At 41.6% G+C, this 18,198-nt stretch overlaps 2 protein-coding genes across 4 annotated transcripts in view; both read right to left on the bottom strand.

Annotated features, from left to right (window-relative positions):
• Positions 1-1,774: 1,774 nt before the first annotated feature.
• Positions 1,775-9,346, bottom strand: Tlcd5 (TLC domain containing 5). Of its 3 annotated transcripts, none has more exons than XM_078047174.1 (3): positions 9,145-9,343; positions 6,553-8,356; positions 1,775-5,299 (listed from the first exon to the last, which is right to left on the bottom strand). In XM_078047174.1, the coding sequence occupies exons 2-3, from the start codon at positions 6,749-6,751 to the stop codon at positions 4,761-4,763; spliced, it is 738 nt and encodes a 245-aa protein (XP_077903300.1). In that variant the 5' UTR covers positions 6,752-8,356; positions 9,145-9,343; the 3' UTR covers positions 1,775-4,760. The 3 variants fall into 3 exon arrangements, with proteins under 3 accessions (XP_077903300.1, XP_005328438.1, XP_077903301.1); XM_005328381.5 differs by having other exon boundaries at positions 6,553-6,752; positions 9,145-9,335; XM_078047175.1 differs by lacking the exon at positions 6,553-8,356 and having other exon boundaries at positions 9,145-9,346.
• A 7,128-nt stretch (positions 9,347-16,474) lies between these two features.
• The window catches only part of Pou2f3 (POU class 2 homeobox 3), an 81,508-nt gene continuing 79,784 nt past the window's right edge, over positions 16,475-18,198 (bottom strand). Inside the window, exon 13 of the mRNA XM_040285378.2 lies at positions 16,475-17,960. Within this exon, the coding sequence (XP_040141312.1) occupies positions 17,921-17,960 (40 nt within the window). The 3' untranslated portion in view covers positions 16,475-17,920. The remainder of the gene's footprint in view (positions 17,961-18,198) is intronic.

Here is an 18,198-nt window from a genome sequence, read left to right as displayed (position 1 = left end):
ATTATTCAGTATTATGACAATTGGAATACCACATACAAATATAGTTCTCCAATCTTCCTGTGTAAAGTAGCTATCTCTTTTATCCAACTCTTTTCTGACTTCTGAGATTAAACCTGCATCGGTGGTAAAGAGACTTTCAGCCATTTTGTGGAAATCCAGTCTAATAAACAGTGGATGTGGAGAGAGGAAACAATTACCTCTTAACAATGCTGTTTCTAAAAGTCATTCCACAACAGTTCATGAAAGGATCATTATCCCTGAATAGATGCATGAGTTCAAGCTGACGTTCGAAAGGGGTAAAAAAAAAAAAAATAGAAAAGATAAACAGAGCCAATGATGACTCTCTTTTTGCTGGATTTTTTTTTTTTTTTTTAAGTTCAGGGCACAGCCAGCTAATTTTGTAATGTTTATTTTTGGAAAGAATAGAGGCAGATTAGGGTTCCAAGCCACTTTCCTATGATTAGACCTGGACACATTGCCACCTGCTGGTGCATTCCAACATGACAATTCTATTCTGGAGGCTCCCAGTTAAATTGTTTCTATACATAACTAGAATGAGTTCACCATTGGTCCATATTCGGCAAAATACACACCTTATCCCCTATCTTAAGAAATTGTCCATAAATGTACTAAATGTCTTGTTTTCCTTTATTCTAACAATGTTACAATATACATATGGAAAGAATTGGACCCCATGACTCATCAAATGCATTTTAAAAATTAGTTCCCATCTTCCATTCAAGTGTGCCTCAGTACTTAAGCTTCAGGAATAAAACAAACTGGGAAAGTTTCCTAATTCACCTTCTCTTCCTTGCATACAAAACCTCTTGGCAAAGGGCTGTCAAGATCCTTCCAAACTTAACAGACCTAAGGTTCTAGCTGTGAGCAAAGAAGGCTGTGGGAAAGCTTCAGAAGATGGTTAAAAAAAAGAAGAAGAAGAATTGAAAAACTAATGGTTATTCATCCCAGAACTACACTTTTTAAAAAATTTTTTTAGCTGTAGATGAACACACAGTATTTTTATGTGGTGTTTTATGTGGTGAACCCAGTGCCTCACACATGCTAAGCAAGCACTCCACCACTGAGCTACAACCCCAGCCCCCTACACTTTTTTTTTAATAATGAAAATCTCTATAATCACCCACAAAACACTAGTGATAAAAGCAACAACTTACAGTTTTGGTAGAGCCACTATTCTAAAGACTCTCTGTATGAAAGTTCTTCAGAAGAGTCAAGCTGGCCCACATAGAATACCCTTCCTTGGGTTAGAGTCCTATGCCCAGAAAAGTGACAGTGGTGACACAGACCACTAGTCAGACTCTTTGAGAGGTTTTTTCCAATAGGAGTTATTCTAAACCACATCCTCATTCTGTCATTCAGTTTTTCAGCATGCTTATTATGTACCTACTATGTGTCAAGGACTGTTATAGGCCCTGGAAGTTCAGGCCTTGAGATGGCCAGAAGCCCTGTCTTCAAGGACCCATTCAACATCATCATATTCAAGGGAACTGCCCAAACAGGTGGCAGAACTAGAAAGAATTAAGTTCTTCCTCTTTTGGCAAACTATTTTCTGTATGTTGGTTATTGCCTCTCCCCAAAATAAAAATATTGTAGGAATGATTAATGTTAAACAGCAGATTAGAGATATTTCACCAGTAAGTGTAAATAGGAATCAACATTTCTACAAGTCAAAGGCAACTACTGGGCTTCTTTCCTCTTTTTATTTATTTTGTAACTTCTTGGCAAAACTCAACAAAGACATAAGGGCAGACTCTGAATTTATAAAATGTTATTTTATTTTTTATAAAATTTAGTACAAATCTTATCGAAATATAAATCCTTCTTGAGCAGTGTTAGTTATTATTACATAGTAATCCAAATGCAAATGAGTACTTCATTTTGTCAGGCCAGACCACAGGTTAATTAGCCCTTTATCTACTTGTGGTGCAAAAACTCAACATCTTAACTGCTGAGTCATCTTCATTTCACACTTTTCTCCCAGAGAAATTTCTTCAGTTATTAGCACAAAACCAAAAGAGCTGAAATGAGGGATCCCCCAACCCAGCATTTATTCAGATTTCTCATTATGAAACAAAAACAAACACATTCCCATGAGAGTACCCCAACAGCAAGATCTGCAATCCCTTTACGTCTGATGGGTAGGGAAGAAAAGAACTGGTACCAGATTAAGCCTATTCATTTGTCTGGTATGGAACAGGTTGCAGAGTGCCAAAATTCAAGAGCCAGCTTTTTCTTTTTAAGTTCATGCGCCAAGCCACTCTTTTCTGCTAGGCTTTTGCTGAAATCAGCATTCCCCCACATCCTACTTTGCCCACAATTTTGCTGGAAAGAAGTTCACCAACATTTTAGGGATACTGATCATAAAGAGGTGGAGATGCTGTCTGTCAGATTATTTCAATGTCCAGCAAAACTTTTAAATTACAGTCGATTTAATGTGCCTTTAAAGTTACTTTTTCCTTTGCAGTAATAACTTTATGCAGTATTAGACCTTCCCTGTCCCCAGTTTCAAAGGCCAATGATTTTCATTTTCAAGACCACTTATTAGGTTAGTATCTCCAGTGGCCATGGACTGATACTTCCTGTTGACCTTGACTTCAGTAGCACCATTTGCTTACTCACCAACCAATCACCATTGGTCAAATAAGATGGTAAAAATAAATAAGCAATAAATACATAAATAAATACTACTTCATCTTTTTCATAAAAACCCTACATTAAAGGCCTCCATTAACAAAATGCCATATAATATCTCTATGAAATACAGAGTATTTCATTCATTCACCTGGGGTTTAAATTGAGAACAAGAGTAGACAAGTGACATGCTTAAATGATCTGGCAAGGGAATAGCAAAATCAGTTAAAGTAAACTCAGGAATTCTTGATTCCTAACCCCTTGTTCTAAATTCGTATTTAAGTTCCTCCTATGTGAGATTAAAGATTATCACACTAAATAAAAAAAAAAAAAATTTCCCTTCAAAGACTGGCCTTGTCATTTTAGTTTGTTCTTAGAGACTGGCACCAGTTTTAGAGAAAGGACAACAAATAGTAAGAGTACTAAAAGGGAACGTACCTGAAATGCAAAAAGAAAAGAAATTAGCCTTATCACCCTGAGGCCACACATTAAAAAGTCTTTGGTTCTAGTTTGCAACACGTACTCAGAGCTGAAACCTGAACTCCCATCTCAAGCACAGTGGAATCCACATGGTAAATCCCTATGGAATTTAGTCATGGCCTCTCATGCCTAGGAGATTAATGCACAAAAGCCCCGAGAACTGGCATAGTTTTCCTGGTTGGGCAAAACCCGTACAACAGGACTCAGTAAATCTACCCACACCTCATTCATCTCATATCCAAAGTTCTGGCTCTTATGATTTTTGTGCAAAAAAAGTTAATGTAACAGACCCGACCTGCTCTTCTCGGAAAGGCCTACAATGTTGGCCCTTGATGGGCATCTGGGAACTTAGATTATGAAGGGCTCTCACCATTCACTGATAAGCCTGGCTCAGCTGGGCATGGTGACACATGCCTATTATCCCAGTGATTCAACAGATCGAGGCAGGGCGATCACAAACTTGAGGCCAACCTCAGCAACTTAGCAAGACCCTCAGCAATTTAAGGAAGAATCTGTCTCAAAATTAGAAGGGCTAGAGATATAGCTCAGTGGAAAAGACCCCTTGGGTTCCATCCTTAATACCAAAAAGTAAATAATAATCATCATAATAATAAAATTTTAAAAGACTGGCTCATTGTTCCTTATTTTTGTGTGTGTGTAAACAACAGGGCTTGTGCTGAATGCTGTTTTCCTTTTGGGAATCTTGAATCTTGCTACATGCCAAGAGGCTGCCTGTATGACCAGTCGCCAGTAGAAATCTTAGGCACTGAGTCTTTAATAACTTTCCCTGATAGGCAATATTTCTCATAAATTGTCACAAAATATTTCCAGAAGAATTAAGCACATCCTGTGTGATCCAAATGGAAGAAGACTCTAGAAGTTTGTGTCTGGTTTCCCTTGGTTCCAGGTGCCTTTTCCCTTTGATAATTTTACTCTGTATCCTTTTACTATCATAAATCAAAGTTGTGAGTGAGACTGTATGTTGAGCCCTCTAATTCCTCCTAGTGAATTATGGAACCCAGGGGGTAGTCTTGGGGACCTCCAACACAGTGGGCACAGGGAGGTTCAGGAAGTGACCACCTACCACTGCCAGTTTCACTCACCTCTTATCACCCTTTGTTTAAGCAGATCCAATTCTCTGATCAGTGCTCAGAATGCCAAATGTACATCTCTTCCTCAATGTCCTCACTTTATAGTACATGGAATGAATTTAAATAAATGGGCTACATGAAAAGCAGGAACAAGTATATGCTGAAGAAATTCCCAAAGGAACAAGAAACAGTACTAAATTTCTTCCAGTTTCTTTCAAGGCTATCTGAATATCATGCTTCCCAAGGACAAGAGGACCCAAGGTCACTGTATTTTGAAAACGCCAGTAGTTCTCACCTCATGGTCCTGACATCTTCCCAGCAATCACTGAGGATTCTCACTTTCCACAACTGTGCCATTGTAGATGTTACTGTTTTAATACTGTATATGCTCGGCTTGAAGACTGACCAAAGTGATCAATAAATTTAGCCCTTTTTTGAAACCGAAATTTGTTATGAGCGTGATTCCACGACAGTCAGATTTCTGACCTAGTTCCCATGGCTGACTCAGTCCGATCCAATATCGGAAGCAAGCCTTGGCTAGTGTGTTTTGAGATGTCCATTATGTTTTAGCTGCCGTTCCTCACTCCGCCCGCTTCTCCAGGCATGGTACTTCTTGATGCTTTTCTTCCATGCAAAACGCCAGATGCTAAACATAAAACACCAAGACACAGCATACATCGCTACTCCCCCGACTTTCACAAACCACTTGGGTGTGGGGGAGACCATTTCACAGAAAAGCAGGCGAGCTCCTACACCAATCCTCACTCCAGTGAACAGAGCCACAAAAAGGAAATCCACCACATCTCCAGTGAAACTGTGATAGTGTCCTGTTTCACGGAGAAACCAGCGTATCTGGAGCAAGGGGTTGGTGATCTCACTTCCAAAAAGGACTGCATTGACTTCTGTGCCTGACTCCCCAAGCACCAGGGCCATGATAATGCCCAAGATACTCAGTGTGTGGTGAGCCAGCATCAGGGCACCCTCAGACTGGAAGTAGATGCACCAGCCCAAGTCGAAAATGAAGTAGCCCAAGGTGAGACAGAGAACGTGAACTTGGAGAGGTGTGTTGGGTGAGCCTGAAACAAACCAAGACAGAAGCAAATTGAGTAATTGGGGATTGTGCCATCTTGCACAGTGATCCTACATTGTTCTTTCAAACCTTACAGAATCACTGAAGGATACAAAAAAATTATGGCAGGCGCAAGCTTTTGAATGATAACAACAAAGACTAAAATCTAAAACCTTGATCTTTATCAAACTGAATGATGTTGGCCCCAGAAAATGCCATTCTAATGAATCAGAACAAGGAGTGTTCTCTGCTGTCAATAATCTCAGGGTCCTCTCTATAGAACAGTATAAAATCAAGTCAGTATGTTCTTCCAATTAAAATCAATAAGGATTTTTTTCCTCTTTTATTTTTTTAATTTAATTTCTTTTTCTTGGTACTGGGGATTGAACCCAGGAGCTTTACCACTGAGCTTAGGTTCCTTTTCTATTTTTTTATTTTGAGACATTATTTTTAGTTGCTTAGAGCCTCATTCAATTGCTGAGGCTGGCCTCAAAGTTGCAATCCTACTGCCTTGGCATCCTGAGTTGCTGGGATTACAGGTAAGAGGCCACTATGCCTGGCTTTCCTCTTTTCTTTAACCAGGTAAAGATCTATTTCCACACTTGGGTCATTCTGTCCTAAATGTCAGAAAAATTTCTTAACTTAATGGATTAAGTTATTGGATACTAGCAGCACTAACCATTTTGAAAGCAGACTCTGGAAAGAACCCCCCAAATTAGGATATTCCCATGTCCAAGCACATAGCGTGCAAGAATCTGATATGCTTGAAACCATTAAGAACCATTATATAAAACAAAGCTTAAAAACCCCTTTCACCTCAATTTGACAGATTTGGGGAAAACTTGAACACTCAATTTGGGAATCTAAGGAAATTTTTTAAAAATCTATGGAATTTTAAAAAATCATATTCCAATGGAATTGTGGGTTGAATTGTGTTCCCCAAATTCTTATGTTAAAGCTCTAGCCTCTTATACCTCAAAATGTGACAATATTTAGAGATGGGACCTTTAAGAAGGTAACTCAGTTCAAATAGGGTCATCTGGGTGATCCCTAATCCATTAGGATTGATGTCTTTATCAGAGATTAGGACACACACACAAACACAGCAGGGTGACTATGTGAGAGGGCAGCCATCTACCAGCCAAGGAGAGAGGCCTCAGAAGAAACCAACACACCTTCCACCACCTTGATCTCATTCCTCTAAAACTATCCCTGAAATCATGAATCGCTATGGAAAGATCCCTAATGTCCTCTACCTACCTGGGTGGGTAAAAGGCCAAGGACCATCGATGAAGCCAATATAAGCTGAAAGGACTATAGAGAGGACTCCATGGGTGAACGTCACCAGTCGGCAGCTCCACTCATAGCTTCGGTGCTTATTCAGGTGACAGAAAGATGCATAGATCGAGAGCCAGCCACAGAGACTGCATAGCACCTGCAGACACAGAGCCACTGCCATCCTATGACAAAAAGACCAAAACCAGAGAACAGCGGATGCACCCTAAGAAAACAGCACTGGGGTGTTCTGTATACAGGTCCTCATTACTGTTATTGAATAGTTCAAAAGCAGCGCTTTTACTGAAATGCTTCTTCCTTATCTACATATACAAGAATCTTCTATTGCAGTATGGCTATATATGGGGCCACTCCAGGGTCCTTAGAGAAAACATGTTGGCCACTGGAGAAAACTGTAAATGAAACTAGGAACTGCATTCTAACATCATACGTTATGGTTTGTATAGGAGATGTCCCCCCAAAGCTCGTCTGCTAATACAGGAATGATCAGAGGTGGAATGATTGAATTGTGAGAGCTCTGACCTAATCAGTCCATCCTGGTTGGAATGGACTAAATGGGTGGTCACTGTAGGCTGGTGGGGCATGGCTGGAAGAGATGGGTCACTGGGGGCGTGCCCTGGAAGGGTGCACCCTTCACAGATCCCTTTCTCTCTTTTTCTCTGCTTCCTGGTTGTCCTCTGTCATATCCTTCCCCACCATGTTCTCCCTCATCTTGGATCCAAAACAATGGAGTCAACCATCTATGGACTGAGACCTCTGATACCGTGAGCCAAAATACATTTTTCCCCCTCTAAGTTTTCTTGTCAAGTATTTTGGCCACAGTGACACAAATGCTGACTAAAACAACATATTATAATGAGCAGATGTCAACAATAACCCTCTGGCAATGACCAACCTTTGACAATAATACCCAGAAAATATAGTACATGTATCTGATGTATTCACATCTCAAAAATCTCAGTGCATAGTTCCCATGAAAAAGCACAACACTTCGGTTTCTGCTAGAAGTCACGTGACATGCGATAGTTTCATGTGGTTTTAAGCTGAAACTAAATTCAGCTGAGGTTTGGATTTGGGTCACGGGTTTATCAGTGAAAATCAAAATTTGAGGTAAACCCAAATATAGAACTGAACAAAGAGTCCAGACATCCTGGAAGGGTGTCTGGAAAAATCCAAATTGAGTCTGTTCTGAAATCCAACTCAACCACTAGGGAACAAGAATTCTGAGGCACGAGAGGAGTTTTTATTGAGATGTAAAAATACCTGTAAGGCAATTATTCAGTTAAAAAAATGAAATAAAAATCATAAAGTTATATTTTGGAATTTTTACTTAAATAAGTTTGGACAAGAACAACTATTGAGTGAATTTGGCCATACAGAAATAAAATCCAAAAATGACCAAGATGCCATTATTAATATTCACTAGCTCCTCTGTTGAAAATACAAATAAAAAAAAGTCAAAAATATTTCAGGTATCTGTCTCATCTCAGCAGGAATTTTCTGCATGGCTACTCTTAGTGCTTAACCCTATTCTGACAAGTGAAATAGTATCTGTGGACCAACACACTTCAATACACAAGACACTCCCAAGAATGTTATCCAGAGAGGACTTTATGAAGGTCAAGTTCTGTACAGCTTTCATCTGAAATCAGATTTCCATTCAAGAAAACAGCAGGTGTCCATCAAAGACCTAAGTTTCATTGGGTCTCTGCCCTGAGCTAGCAGCATGAGTGTGGGCAAATCACTTCAATGGCAGAGACTGTTTTTCCTAAAACAAAAACAAAACAGAAGATAAACGGGAGGAAAGAAAAAAAAGGACTTGGAGAACTCTCTAGTCCAGTCCAGCTCTGACATGGAGTTCTAAGACAAATTTTGCAAAACTTCAAGGCCAATTTTCAGAGCAAGGAACAGAAAGACAAAGTATCCCGAATGAAAAGAAGGGTTCCCCTTATTTCCTTTTGAAGGCCAGAGTCACGGCCAGTAAGGCGGATCAGTTTGGACATGGCGATTAGTATTTTTAGAGTCTTCTTCTCTGAATCCTAATTCCCTGACACATCAGAGCAAAGAAGGGACATTTGTAACTGGCAGATGCAACTCTGTGACCTTGGAGCTGCGTGTCTGGGTGCCGGCGTTGTGGATGAACTGGGGGTCCCTCTCAAAGGCCCTGGCGGTTCGGAAGCCGAGGCTCCTCTGCGGCGGCGGGCACCCCAGGCCGGGCAGGCGAGGAGGGCACGGGGCTGGCTCCTTCTCGGAGCAGGCGTGGCCGGCTGCGAGCTGAGCGCCGTGACATCCCCGCTCCGCCGCGCCTGCAGCAGGCGGCCACGCCCGGCGCCAAGCCCGGGAGCCCTGGACCGTTATCCCGGCACCCGGCGGGGCGCCCGGAGCCTGGCGCAGAGGCCCGGGCGCCCACGGGCAGGAGGAGTCCCTCCCGGCCCGAAGCCAGGCCGGCCCTGCCGCCCGCCCGCCTCGGTCCTTTCCGCAGGCCGCACGGGCTGGGACCCCCGCGCCCGAACCAGCCGGTACCCATCCCGCCGGGCGGCTCGCCCGCGCGGTTACCTGCGGAGCGCACCGGGAAGCCTCCGGCGCCTCGGCGCCCACAACCCAGGCCCGGGCCACAGCAACAGGAAGCAGCAGAAGGAGGGGGAGAGGATGAGACTGACAGAGGAGGAGGAGGAGCCAGGGGCCTGGGGGCACCTGCTGGCTGGGAGGACAGAGCGCAGAGCCGCAGCTGGATGAGGGTCACTCAGAAGGAGAACTGGATGGAGGGTCCTCCTATTTTGGGCAAGGGAGGGGAGGGCGATCTAGGGGTAGCGAGGCCGCAGGCTGTTGCTTGGTTGGTTGGTTGAAATCATCATCCATCCATTCCTCCCTTTCCACGGTGGCTCACCCTATCTATTCACCATTTATCCAGCGCCTACTAAGTGCTTGCACCCCTACCAGGCACTGTGAGTGATGCAACACAATCCTTCCTTAATGCTTGAATCTGAGGTGTGAAGGAGCACACGTATGATTGGTTACCGGGAAGATGCTCAGACCCAGGAATTAGAAGTTACACTAATTTTAGTGCTGTCACAAGTTTGGCGGTACAGCATAGGCTTAAGAGTAAATCCTGCTGGATATGCTTTTGGGTGGGTTATTTTCCTATCGCTCCCTTTTTGATTTTTAAGAAATAGTTTTTATTTATTTATTTTTGTTCTAAGTAATTATACATGACAGTGAGATGCATTTTGACACATCATACATAAATGGAGTATAACTTCTCAATCTTCTGGTTGTACATGATGTAGAGTTACACTGGTCGTGTAATTGTATATACACATAGGGTAATGATTCCTTCTACTATCCTTCCTGCCCCACACCCCTTTCCTCCTTTCCCTCCCCTCTAATTCAATGGACTCTTTTCTTCCCTGGGCATTGCCCCCCTTATTGTGAGTTAGCATCAACATATCAGAGAAAAAGTTCTGCCTTTGGTTCTTTTGTCTCTCCCTTTTCTTGTTTACAGAGTAGGAACAGTAATAATACCTATGTCATAATTGGGAGGGTGTTTGTTTGTTTGTTTGTTTATACCAGGGATAGAATCCAGGAGTGCTCACCCTGCAGAGGTTAGCCTTGTATTGGGATCCTCCTGCCTCAGCCTCCCTAGTGGCTGAGATTATAGGTGTGCACCACCATATCAGCCTATTAAGAGAATTTTTTAAAATTACATCTGTAATGTGCATAGAACAAAAGGGACGTGGAAGTCACCATATAAATATGATATATTGTTTTTATTTCACTTTGGGTAAATCCTTATTCTTCTTTGGGTCTATTTTAATACCAAAGAGAAGGAGAGCAAGTTCAAAGAGAGAACTATGAAAACTCAAAGGGGTAAGGAGGTTGTCTGTCCTTTTGATCAAGATGAACAATGATGGGGTACTGAGGACCCACACATTCTTCAAAAGACGAAATCTTTAGCAGATGTGTTTATGCATTGGGCATATTAAATCTTCTCATTAGGTCATTTATCTTGTCAACCCCTCAAAGGTAAGGGTGGCACTATTTTCATCTTTTTCCCCCCTAGTGCAGATGCAGTTTGTTGACTGAATAATGGAAAACTATTGAAAGCATGTTGAAGTATCTAAAGTTTGTTTACAATGCATACTACTTGGAAAATGTTTTCAAAATACCCTTATGCAGATGTCACCTTGAATATTGTGATTTAATAAGTTTGGTGGGGGATCCAGGAATCTGTAGATTTTTTTACCTGCCCCAGGTCATTCAGATGATCGATTGCATTTGAGAACCAATGATGTTAGAGGGCATTTACTGCTTCTATGATGCCAGGCAGCAGGGTTGGGGATCTTCTTACACGGAAAAGAGGAAACCTATGTGTTTTGTTTGTTTGTTTATTTGTTTGTTTTTGTATCAGAGATGGAACTCAGGGGGGTACTTAACCATTGAGCCACATCCTCAGAACCCCCACCTCTTAAATATTTTTGGTTGTACTTGAACACAATACCTTTATTTTATTATTTTTATGTGGTGCTGAGGATTGAACCCAGCACCTCGAACAAGCTAGGCGAGTGCTCTACCACTGAGCCACAACCCCAGCCTCCCCAGCCCTTTTTTTTATATTTTATTTAGAGACAGGGTGTCAGTGATTTGCTTAGGGTCTCACTAAATTGCTGAGGCTGGTTTGAACTCAAAACTCTCCTGCCTCAGCTTCCCAACTTCTAGTATTACAGGTGTAATATATATAATCATAGGCCCAGCAGATGCCTATGATTTTATATATGTATATATATACTGGAGATTGAACTCAAGGGTGCTCTACCACTGAGCTACATTCCTAGCCATTTTATTTTGAGACTGGGGCTAAGTTGCCCAGGCTGAACTTGTACTTTCGATCCCCCTGCCCCACCCACCAAGTAGCTGGGGTTACAGGGATGCATCACCACACCCACCAATTTTATTGAGCAAGGGAATCATATTACCATGCTCTCCAAGCTTGTGCTACTTAAAGCATGGTCTGTGGGCAAGCAGAATCTGCATTGCCTGGCAGTTCATTAGAAACACATAATCAGACCATAATTCTGGAACTACTAAACCAGGATTTGCATTTTAACAAGGTTCCAATGAATTGTTCACACATTTAGGCAGTTGTTCTCAACCTTGATCACACAGAAGAAATGTTTGAGGAGCTTGCATTTATTTGTTTATTGTTACCAGCCATTGAACACAGGTGCACTTAACCCCTGAGCCACATCCCCAGCATCCCCAGTCCTTTTATTTTTTTTTGTTTATTGTATTTTTATTTTTTTATTTGGTCATAGTTTTTTATTGGTTCTTTTTTTATTTATATATGGCAATAGATTTCTGTTGTTGTTTTTGTAGGGGTTGGGTGGAATACTGGGGGGTTGAACTCAGGGGCACTTAACCACTGAACCACATGCCCAGCCCTTTCTCTAAAATATATTTTATTTTGAGATAGGGTTTCACTAAATTGTTTAGGGCATCACTAAGTTACTGAGGCTGGCTTTGAACTTGCTATCCTCCTGCCTTCGCCTCCCAAGCCACTAGGATTTCAGGAATTCCCCCACTACACCTGGCCAATAGAATTAATATTGAAATAATTATAGATTTTTTTATTGTGAGACAGGATCTCACTAAGTTGCTTAGAACTTCACTAAGTTGCTTAGCCTCACTAAATTGCTGAAATTGGCTTTGAACTTATGATCCTCCTACCTCAACTTCCCATACTGGAATTACAGGGTATACCATGGTGCCTGGGATTTTAGGAGATTTTTTAAATCCTGATGTCCTGTCCATACATCAAAGTGAATCAGAATTTCTGTGTATCAACTATTTTTATCCCCCACCCCCACCCCCCGCAATTCAGATGTGCAGAATTGAGAACCCTGCTCTGGAACTACTAAATCAGAATTTGAATTTTAACAAATTGCAAGCAGACATGACTAAATTTTAAATTTTAACAAATCACTATAAGATGAATTGGAGAAGACCTGTTACAAATGTGTTGGAATAGACCTAATAAAAGGTGATGATACCTTGAAGAAAGAAAACATCCCAAGATTCATTTCAGTAAATGGATAGTATGCAAATCTCAACCTTTCCCCTGTTTGTTTTGATTATAGTATTTTTTTTCATTCTTTTGTATCTGCATTTGGGACTTTCTTTTTGTTGCCACCATTTTCCATAAAAGAATACAGCGTTGGGCTGGGGATGTGGCTCAAGCAGTAGCGCGCTTGCCTGGCATGCGTGCGGCCCGGGCTCGATCCTCAGCACCACATACCAACAAAGATGTTGTGTCCGCCAAAAACTAAAAAATAAATAAATAAATGAATTCTCTCTCTCTCTCTCAAAAAAAAAAAAAAAAAAAAAGAATACAGCATTAAAGCCTTCAGGAGTCCAAAGGCTGAGGTGATTAAGGAAGGCACCTGTCCTTTAGGCTTGGGTGACTAGGATTCCAGGTTCAAACACCATAACTTGGGATTAAACTTTATTAATTTATATATCTTTGGCCACAATCTCTGTTCCACCAAAACAGATCCTTGTTAATACTGGAATCCCCCAGGAAAGATTTGGGTTATTAGGGAGAGCAGAGAACAGGAAACTTTTCACTGATTTCATAACAACGACCCAATAATCACAATAACACTGACAACACTTATACAGCATTGCCTTATTAACTCACCAGACATAATTTAAGCATTGTTCAAATATTAATTCATTCAATCCTCATCATAACATTAAGGAATGGGATCTGTTTTTACATCCATTTTACAGGTGAGAAATTAAGGCACAGAACAGGAGAGAATTTTCCCAAAGTGACATGATTAATACGAAGCAAAGGAGGCTGAGGTTGTGGCTCAGAAGCAAAGTTCTTACCTACATGTGCAAGGCACTGGGTTCGAGTCTCAGCACCACATATAAATAAAATAAAGGTCCTTCAACAACTAAAAAAAAAAAATAGGAAGCACAGGTGGGCATGATCTCAGGGAAGATAATTTTGGGGTGCTCCTAACCACCAAGATATGGTACTAATTGGACTAGATCTCCTAATATGTATACTATGTTTTGAATTTGTATCTCCTACCACAGTAGATAATATTAGAAGTTGTTTAGAGGAAAAAAAAAGAAATTCTACTTCAAAAATCTTAATTGCCTGGGCTGGAGTTGTATCTCATGGTAGAGCACTTGCCTCACCCTGTGTTTGATCCTCAGCACCACATAAAGATAAATAAATAAAGGACAAAAGAAAAAGGACCATATCTAACTTTAAAAAAATCTTAATTGCCTATTATGTGTAGGCACAATGTTAAGTATGGGGACACTGAGAAAAAAAAATAAGCCCCAACTCCAAGGGTCTGCTTCCACACTGTAAGGAGCATCTGCCATAGACAGGCTGGGACATGCTGGGATTCACTAAGTTGCTGGCCATAAGGAACAGCAGCCATTGACATGCTTAGTCATGTCTGCTTGCAATTGATAAGGAGCTGTAAAGGACACTAGCTATAGGCAAGCTTAGCAATGACTGGATACAATTGATAGGGAGCACAGCTCCATGGACATGCACGAAGAACATGCCCAGTTGCAATTATATCACCTCACCAGACGTAACAATGGACATTGACTTTCACTGGGTGTAACTAATCACAAATGTACACCACCAACTTGGAACTGTGTTTAAATTGCTTGTCCTGCCACCTTAAAGATATTTTGCTCCAAGGACATCAGTGAGACTGGCCACCTTGCTGACTGTCCAGGACTGATTCCACCATTCTCTGACATCCAGCCATTGGTTGGAGAGAACCACCAGACAAGGACAAGTCTGCTCTTTGGGTAAGAGAAGTCACGTGGCATTGGAGGTATTTTGGGGCTTGTGGTTAGCCTAGGATTGTGTGATTTGCTTATAGTGTTTAATTATCGTGCATTGAATTGTAGTTGGGGTGCTCCCGCACACCCAACACTTTTTGTATTAATTGTTTATATTTGATGATTGGTGTGATTAAATATACACTGGCATTTAAAGACAATCCACCTCCGAGTAATTATTAATAGCACCACTTGTGACACACACATACACACACACACACACACACACACACACACACACACACACAATCTATGGGAGCAGAGGAACTCCCAAAGATATACCAGGAGCATGCAAAGTACCCATAGAGGGGATCACTGCACCCAGAAATTTAGGCCTCAGGGCAGACTTTCTGATTTGAGACCTGGGGTTAATAAGTGCCTTCCCTGAATTGAACCAAAAATCCTTTGCCTTAGGAGCCCACAGTTGTACTCACCAGCTTTGAGTGAACTGAAGATCAAACAAAGAATGAAATAAAATTTGAAAAGCAACAGTAACAATCTTTTCCTCTTTTCTTTCCCCACTAACAATGATTGGTTGTTGCCCTTAGATTCTTATCTATAAATAGATGCTGAAGAAACTAACCAAACTTCTAGTCAACTTCCCTGGAATTATGGATTTCAAAGAATCATGCAGACATGAAAGTTAAATTTGTACTCACTTCCAGGTTAGACTCTGTGCAGCAAATGTCCCAGTCAATGGAACCTACAGAGATGGAACAATTAGGCTACAATTTTGTTTTTCATAAAAATCATGGGCTGCTGGGTATGGCTGTGCATGCCTACACTCCCAGTGACTCAGGAGGCTGAGGCAAGAGAATTATGAATTCAAAGCTAGCCTCAGCAATTTAGCAAGACCTTGTCTCAAAATAAAAAAAATAAATGTGAGGGGGGGGAGGACATGCTGGGAATGTGGCTCAGTGGTTAAGCATCCCTGGATTCAATGCTGGGTACCAAAAAAAAAACAAAAAAAAAACCATGAGCCCTTGGATGAAAACCAGAGTTTGGGGACAGTGCAAGAGACCAACTTTCAGCTCACTGATTTTAACTAGATCTTTTTTCCCCCTTCTTCTTCTTCCTCTCTCTCTCTCTCTCTCTCTCTCTCTCTCTCTCTCTCTCTCTCGCCCCCCCCCCATTTTTTTTTGGTGGAGTATAATTTATTCTAAATAGGGTCCCATTCTTGTGGTTGTGGATCTTTTTCTTGAGAAAGTAACTGCTACCAATAGCCTTTCTCCTACCTCATGGCATGAACTACAAGTCTTAGAGTAAGCCCTATTCAAACATCCAGAGGAGTCCACTCCTAAGGATTTATGTGTAGGTTTCCCATGTGGATGCTACTATTTGCAACAACTGTTTAATATTAATTCTAGTTTTTCCCCATTCACCATTACCCAGGGGTGCTTTACCACTGAATGACATCCCCGGTCCCTTTTATTTTGTAACAGAGTCTTGCTACATTTCTGAGTCTAGAACTTCAATCCTTCTGTCAGTCTCCAGAGTCACTGGGATTACAGGTTTGTGTCACTGTGCCCAGATGTGTAGCTGCTTAAGTTTTTATTCAACTAAGAGAAAACACAAGGATGCCTTGTCTGCATCTCAACCTTCTTCATATATATGGTTATGAAATTTACTCTGCCTTAAATTTCTAAGGCTTCATGTTGTGAATAAATTATAATTAATGTTCAGGACATCTGAGATAAGAGAGATTCTCCTCAGCTCCACCTCTGGAGTCTCTGAGTGACTTGGTCTTAAATATTCACCATTGTCCCACTTACAAAATGAGGAAAATAATTCTTGCCTACTGTGCCCCAAGATAGTTGTATCCCAAGAAGTAAGAACTCTGAACTCGTTAGGGCCCTGTGTCAATGTAGACCATCTTTAGCCTCCCCTTTGGGGGCAATACACTTCCTGTACCAATTGAATCATTCTTCTCACCCCATTTCTTTATATGCACTCACATCCCCTCCCCTTTCCCACTCCTCACAACGAAAAGGCACAACACGGTAATCTAAACTTCTTCTACCAATGATGACATAGTTTATGTCATCACTATACAGATTTATTTAGAAACCGAGAGATTCCTTTGGGTCTCAACAGTTTCCTGGATATGCAGTCTTTAAAAAAAGAAAAAAAAAGTGACCATTTCTGGGATGGCTTCATGTTAGAGCTCTACACACTGGCCCACAAAGGAGACTCTAGAGATAATATTCCCAAAAAAGTCAGCAGACTCCCAGCCTGAGAGGGAACTCTGGAAGTATTTCACACTTTGGTATTTTTTTCCTTTTTTCTTTTTTTTTAAAGAAGATAAAATATTACAGAGACATCTTCAAAATTCACACCTGAGTTAAACATCTTTCTGGAAAATTCCACATTAAGGAGAGAAGAACATAATGTAAAACCAGGAAAACACTATGTACAGATTGCCAACAACATTTGTGTGTTTGCTCTTGGGTTCTTCCTTTTATGTAGCCAGGAGAAAGAGGGAGGGTGGGCTAAGGAGAAACACGGGGAAAGAGAGGGAAAGCAAGTACTCTTGAACTCTGGGGTAGATGTGAGCCAACAGAAGAGCACCAGGGGGCAGAGCAGCATGCCCAGGGGACAGATGGTGGCTCAGCCATCTGTAGAGAGGAAGGTACTTGGGAGAATGCAAGAATGGATGGAGCTGGCTGGGTGTGGCACATGCCTGTAATCCCAGCAACTTGGGAGGCTGAGGCAGGAGGATCACAAGTTTAAGACCAGCCTGGGCAACTTTGTGAGATCCTGTCTCAAAATTAAAAATAAAAAAAGAACTAGCAATATAGCTCAGTTTTTGTAGAGTTCCCCTGGGTTCAATCCCCAGTATCCCCCACCCAAAAGAGAGAGAGAGAGACAGAGAGGGGGGGGGGGATGGATCTGTTTGTAGAAAGAAAAAAGGGTGAGCTTAAAAAGAAAATAGGGTGAAATGGTGAATCACTGGGAAAACTACTAAACAGAGAAACCATCAGGCTTTGGTAGAGACAGGATTCAAATCTTTCCACAGATTTTGGGATCAGTTTGGGATTGTGGCTAAGTTCAAAATCAAAACCACTGTCTCTGGCAGTATGGCACACCAGGCAAATGGCTGTCCCCAGAATCCCATGGATGAGTTGGAGAATAATGACAAGAAGTCCTTTTCTCTGAAGGACTATTGCCTTGGTGAAGTCATGGTAGAAGCTCAGGGCACAGGCAAAGACGGTGAAAACGAAAACCTCCTGGGAGGGAGATGTATTTCAAGAGCATTAGAGTCAGCACATGGCTCTATCACAGTTTGGCTCTCTGGAAGCCCTTGCTCCTGAAGAAGGCAAGAGTCTGGGTTCACTCATAGTGGGGCTTTTCTTCCACGCTTCTGAAAGTAATCTGTCCACATAGAGGGGGCGTGGCTCCCTTCCTTGGGGGTGGGGGGTCATACAGGGCCAGGTGCAGCAGGAGGAACGTTCTGGTCTCAGTGGAGGTAGGTGGGATGATTCCATCGGTACCAAGATCTGGAAGGAAGAAGGAAACAGGTCTATCATAAAGTAACTAATGTGCTTGGAAAAGATGGAAATGGGAGCGACCACTAACACATACAGGGGTTTTTCTGGGGTGAAATGAAAATGTTCTGGAACTAGGTAATGGTAATGGTTGAATGACCTTGGCAATACACCAAAAAACCCCACTGAATCGTAGACTTTCCAATATGTCTCATACCTCAAAGTAATTTTGTAAAGCTCCTAATAATAT

This window comes from Ictidomys tridecemlineatus, chromosome 4 (genome assembly GCF_052094955.1).
Source record: "Ictidomys tridecemlineatus isolate mIctTri1 chromosome 4, mIctTri1.hap1, whole genome shotgun sequence".
NCBI lineage: Eukaryota > Metazoa > Chordata > Mammalia > Rodentia > Sciuridae > Ictidomys > Ictidomys tridecemlineatus.
This window is presented reverse-complemented; position numbering and strand designations above follow the sequence as displayed.

Coding starts and splice junctions, on each gene's coding strand:
- Tlcd5 (XM_078047174.1), bottom strand. CDS start 6,751: ATGGCAGTGGCTCTGTGTCTGCAGGTGCTATGCAGTCTCTGTGGCTGG. Junction 5,300..6,552: donor TTGGCCTTTTACCCACCCAG/GTAGGTAGAGGA, acceptor GGTTTGTTTCAG/GCTCACCCAACACACCTCTC.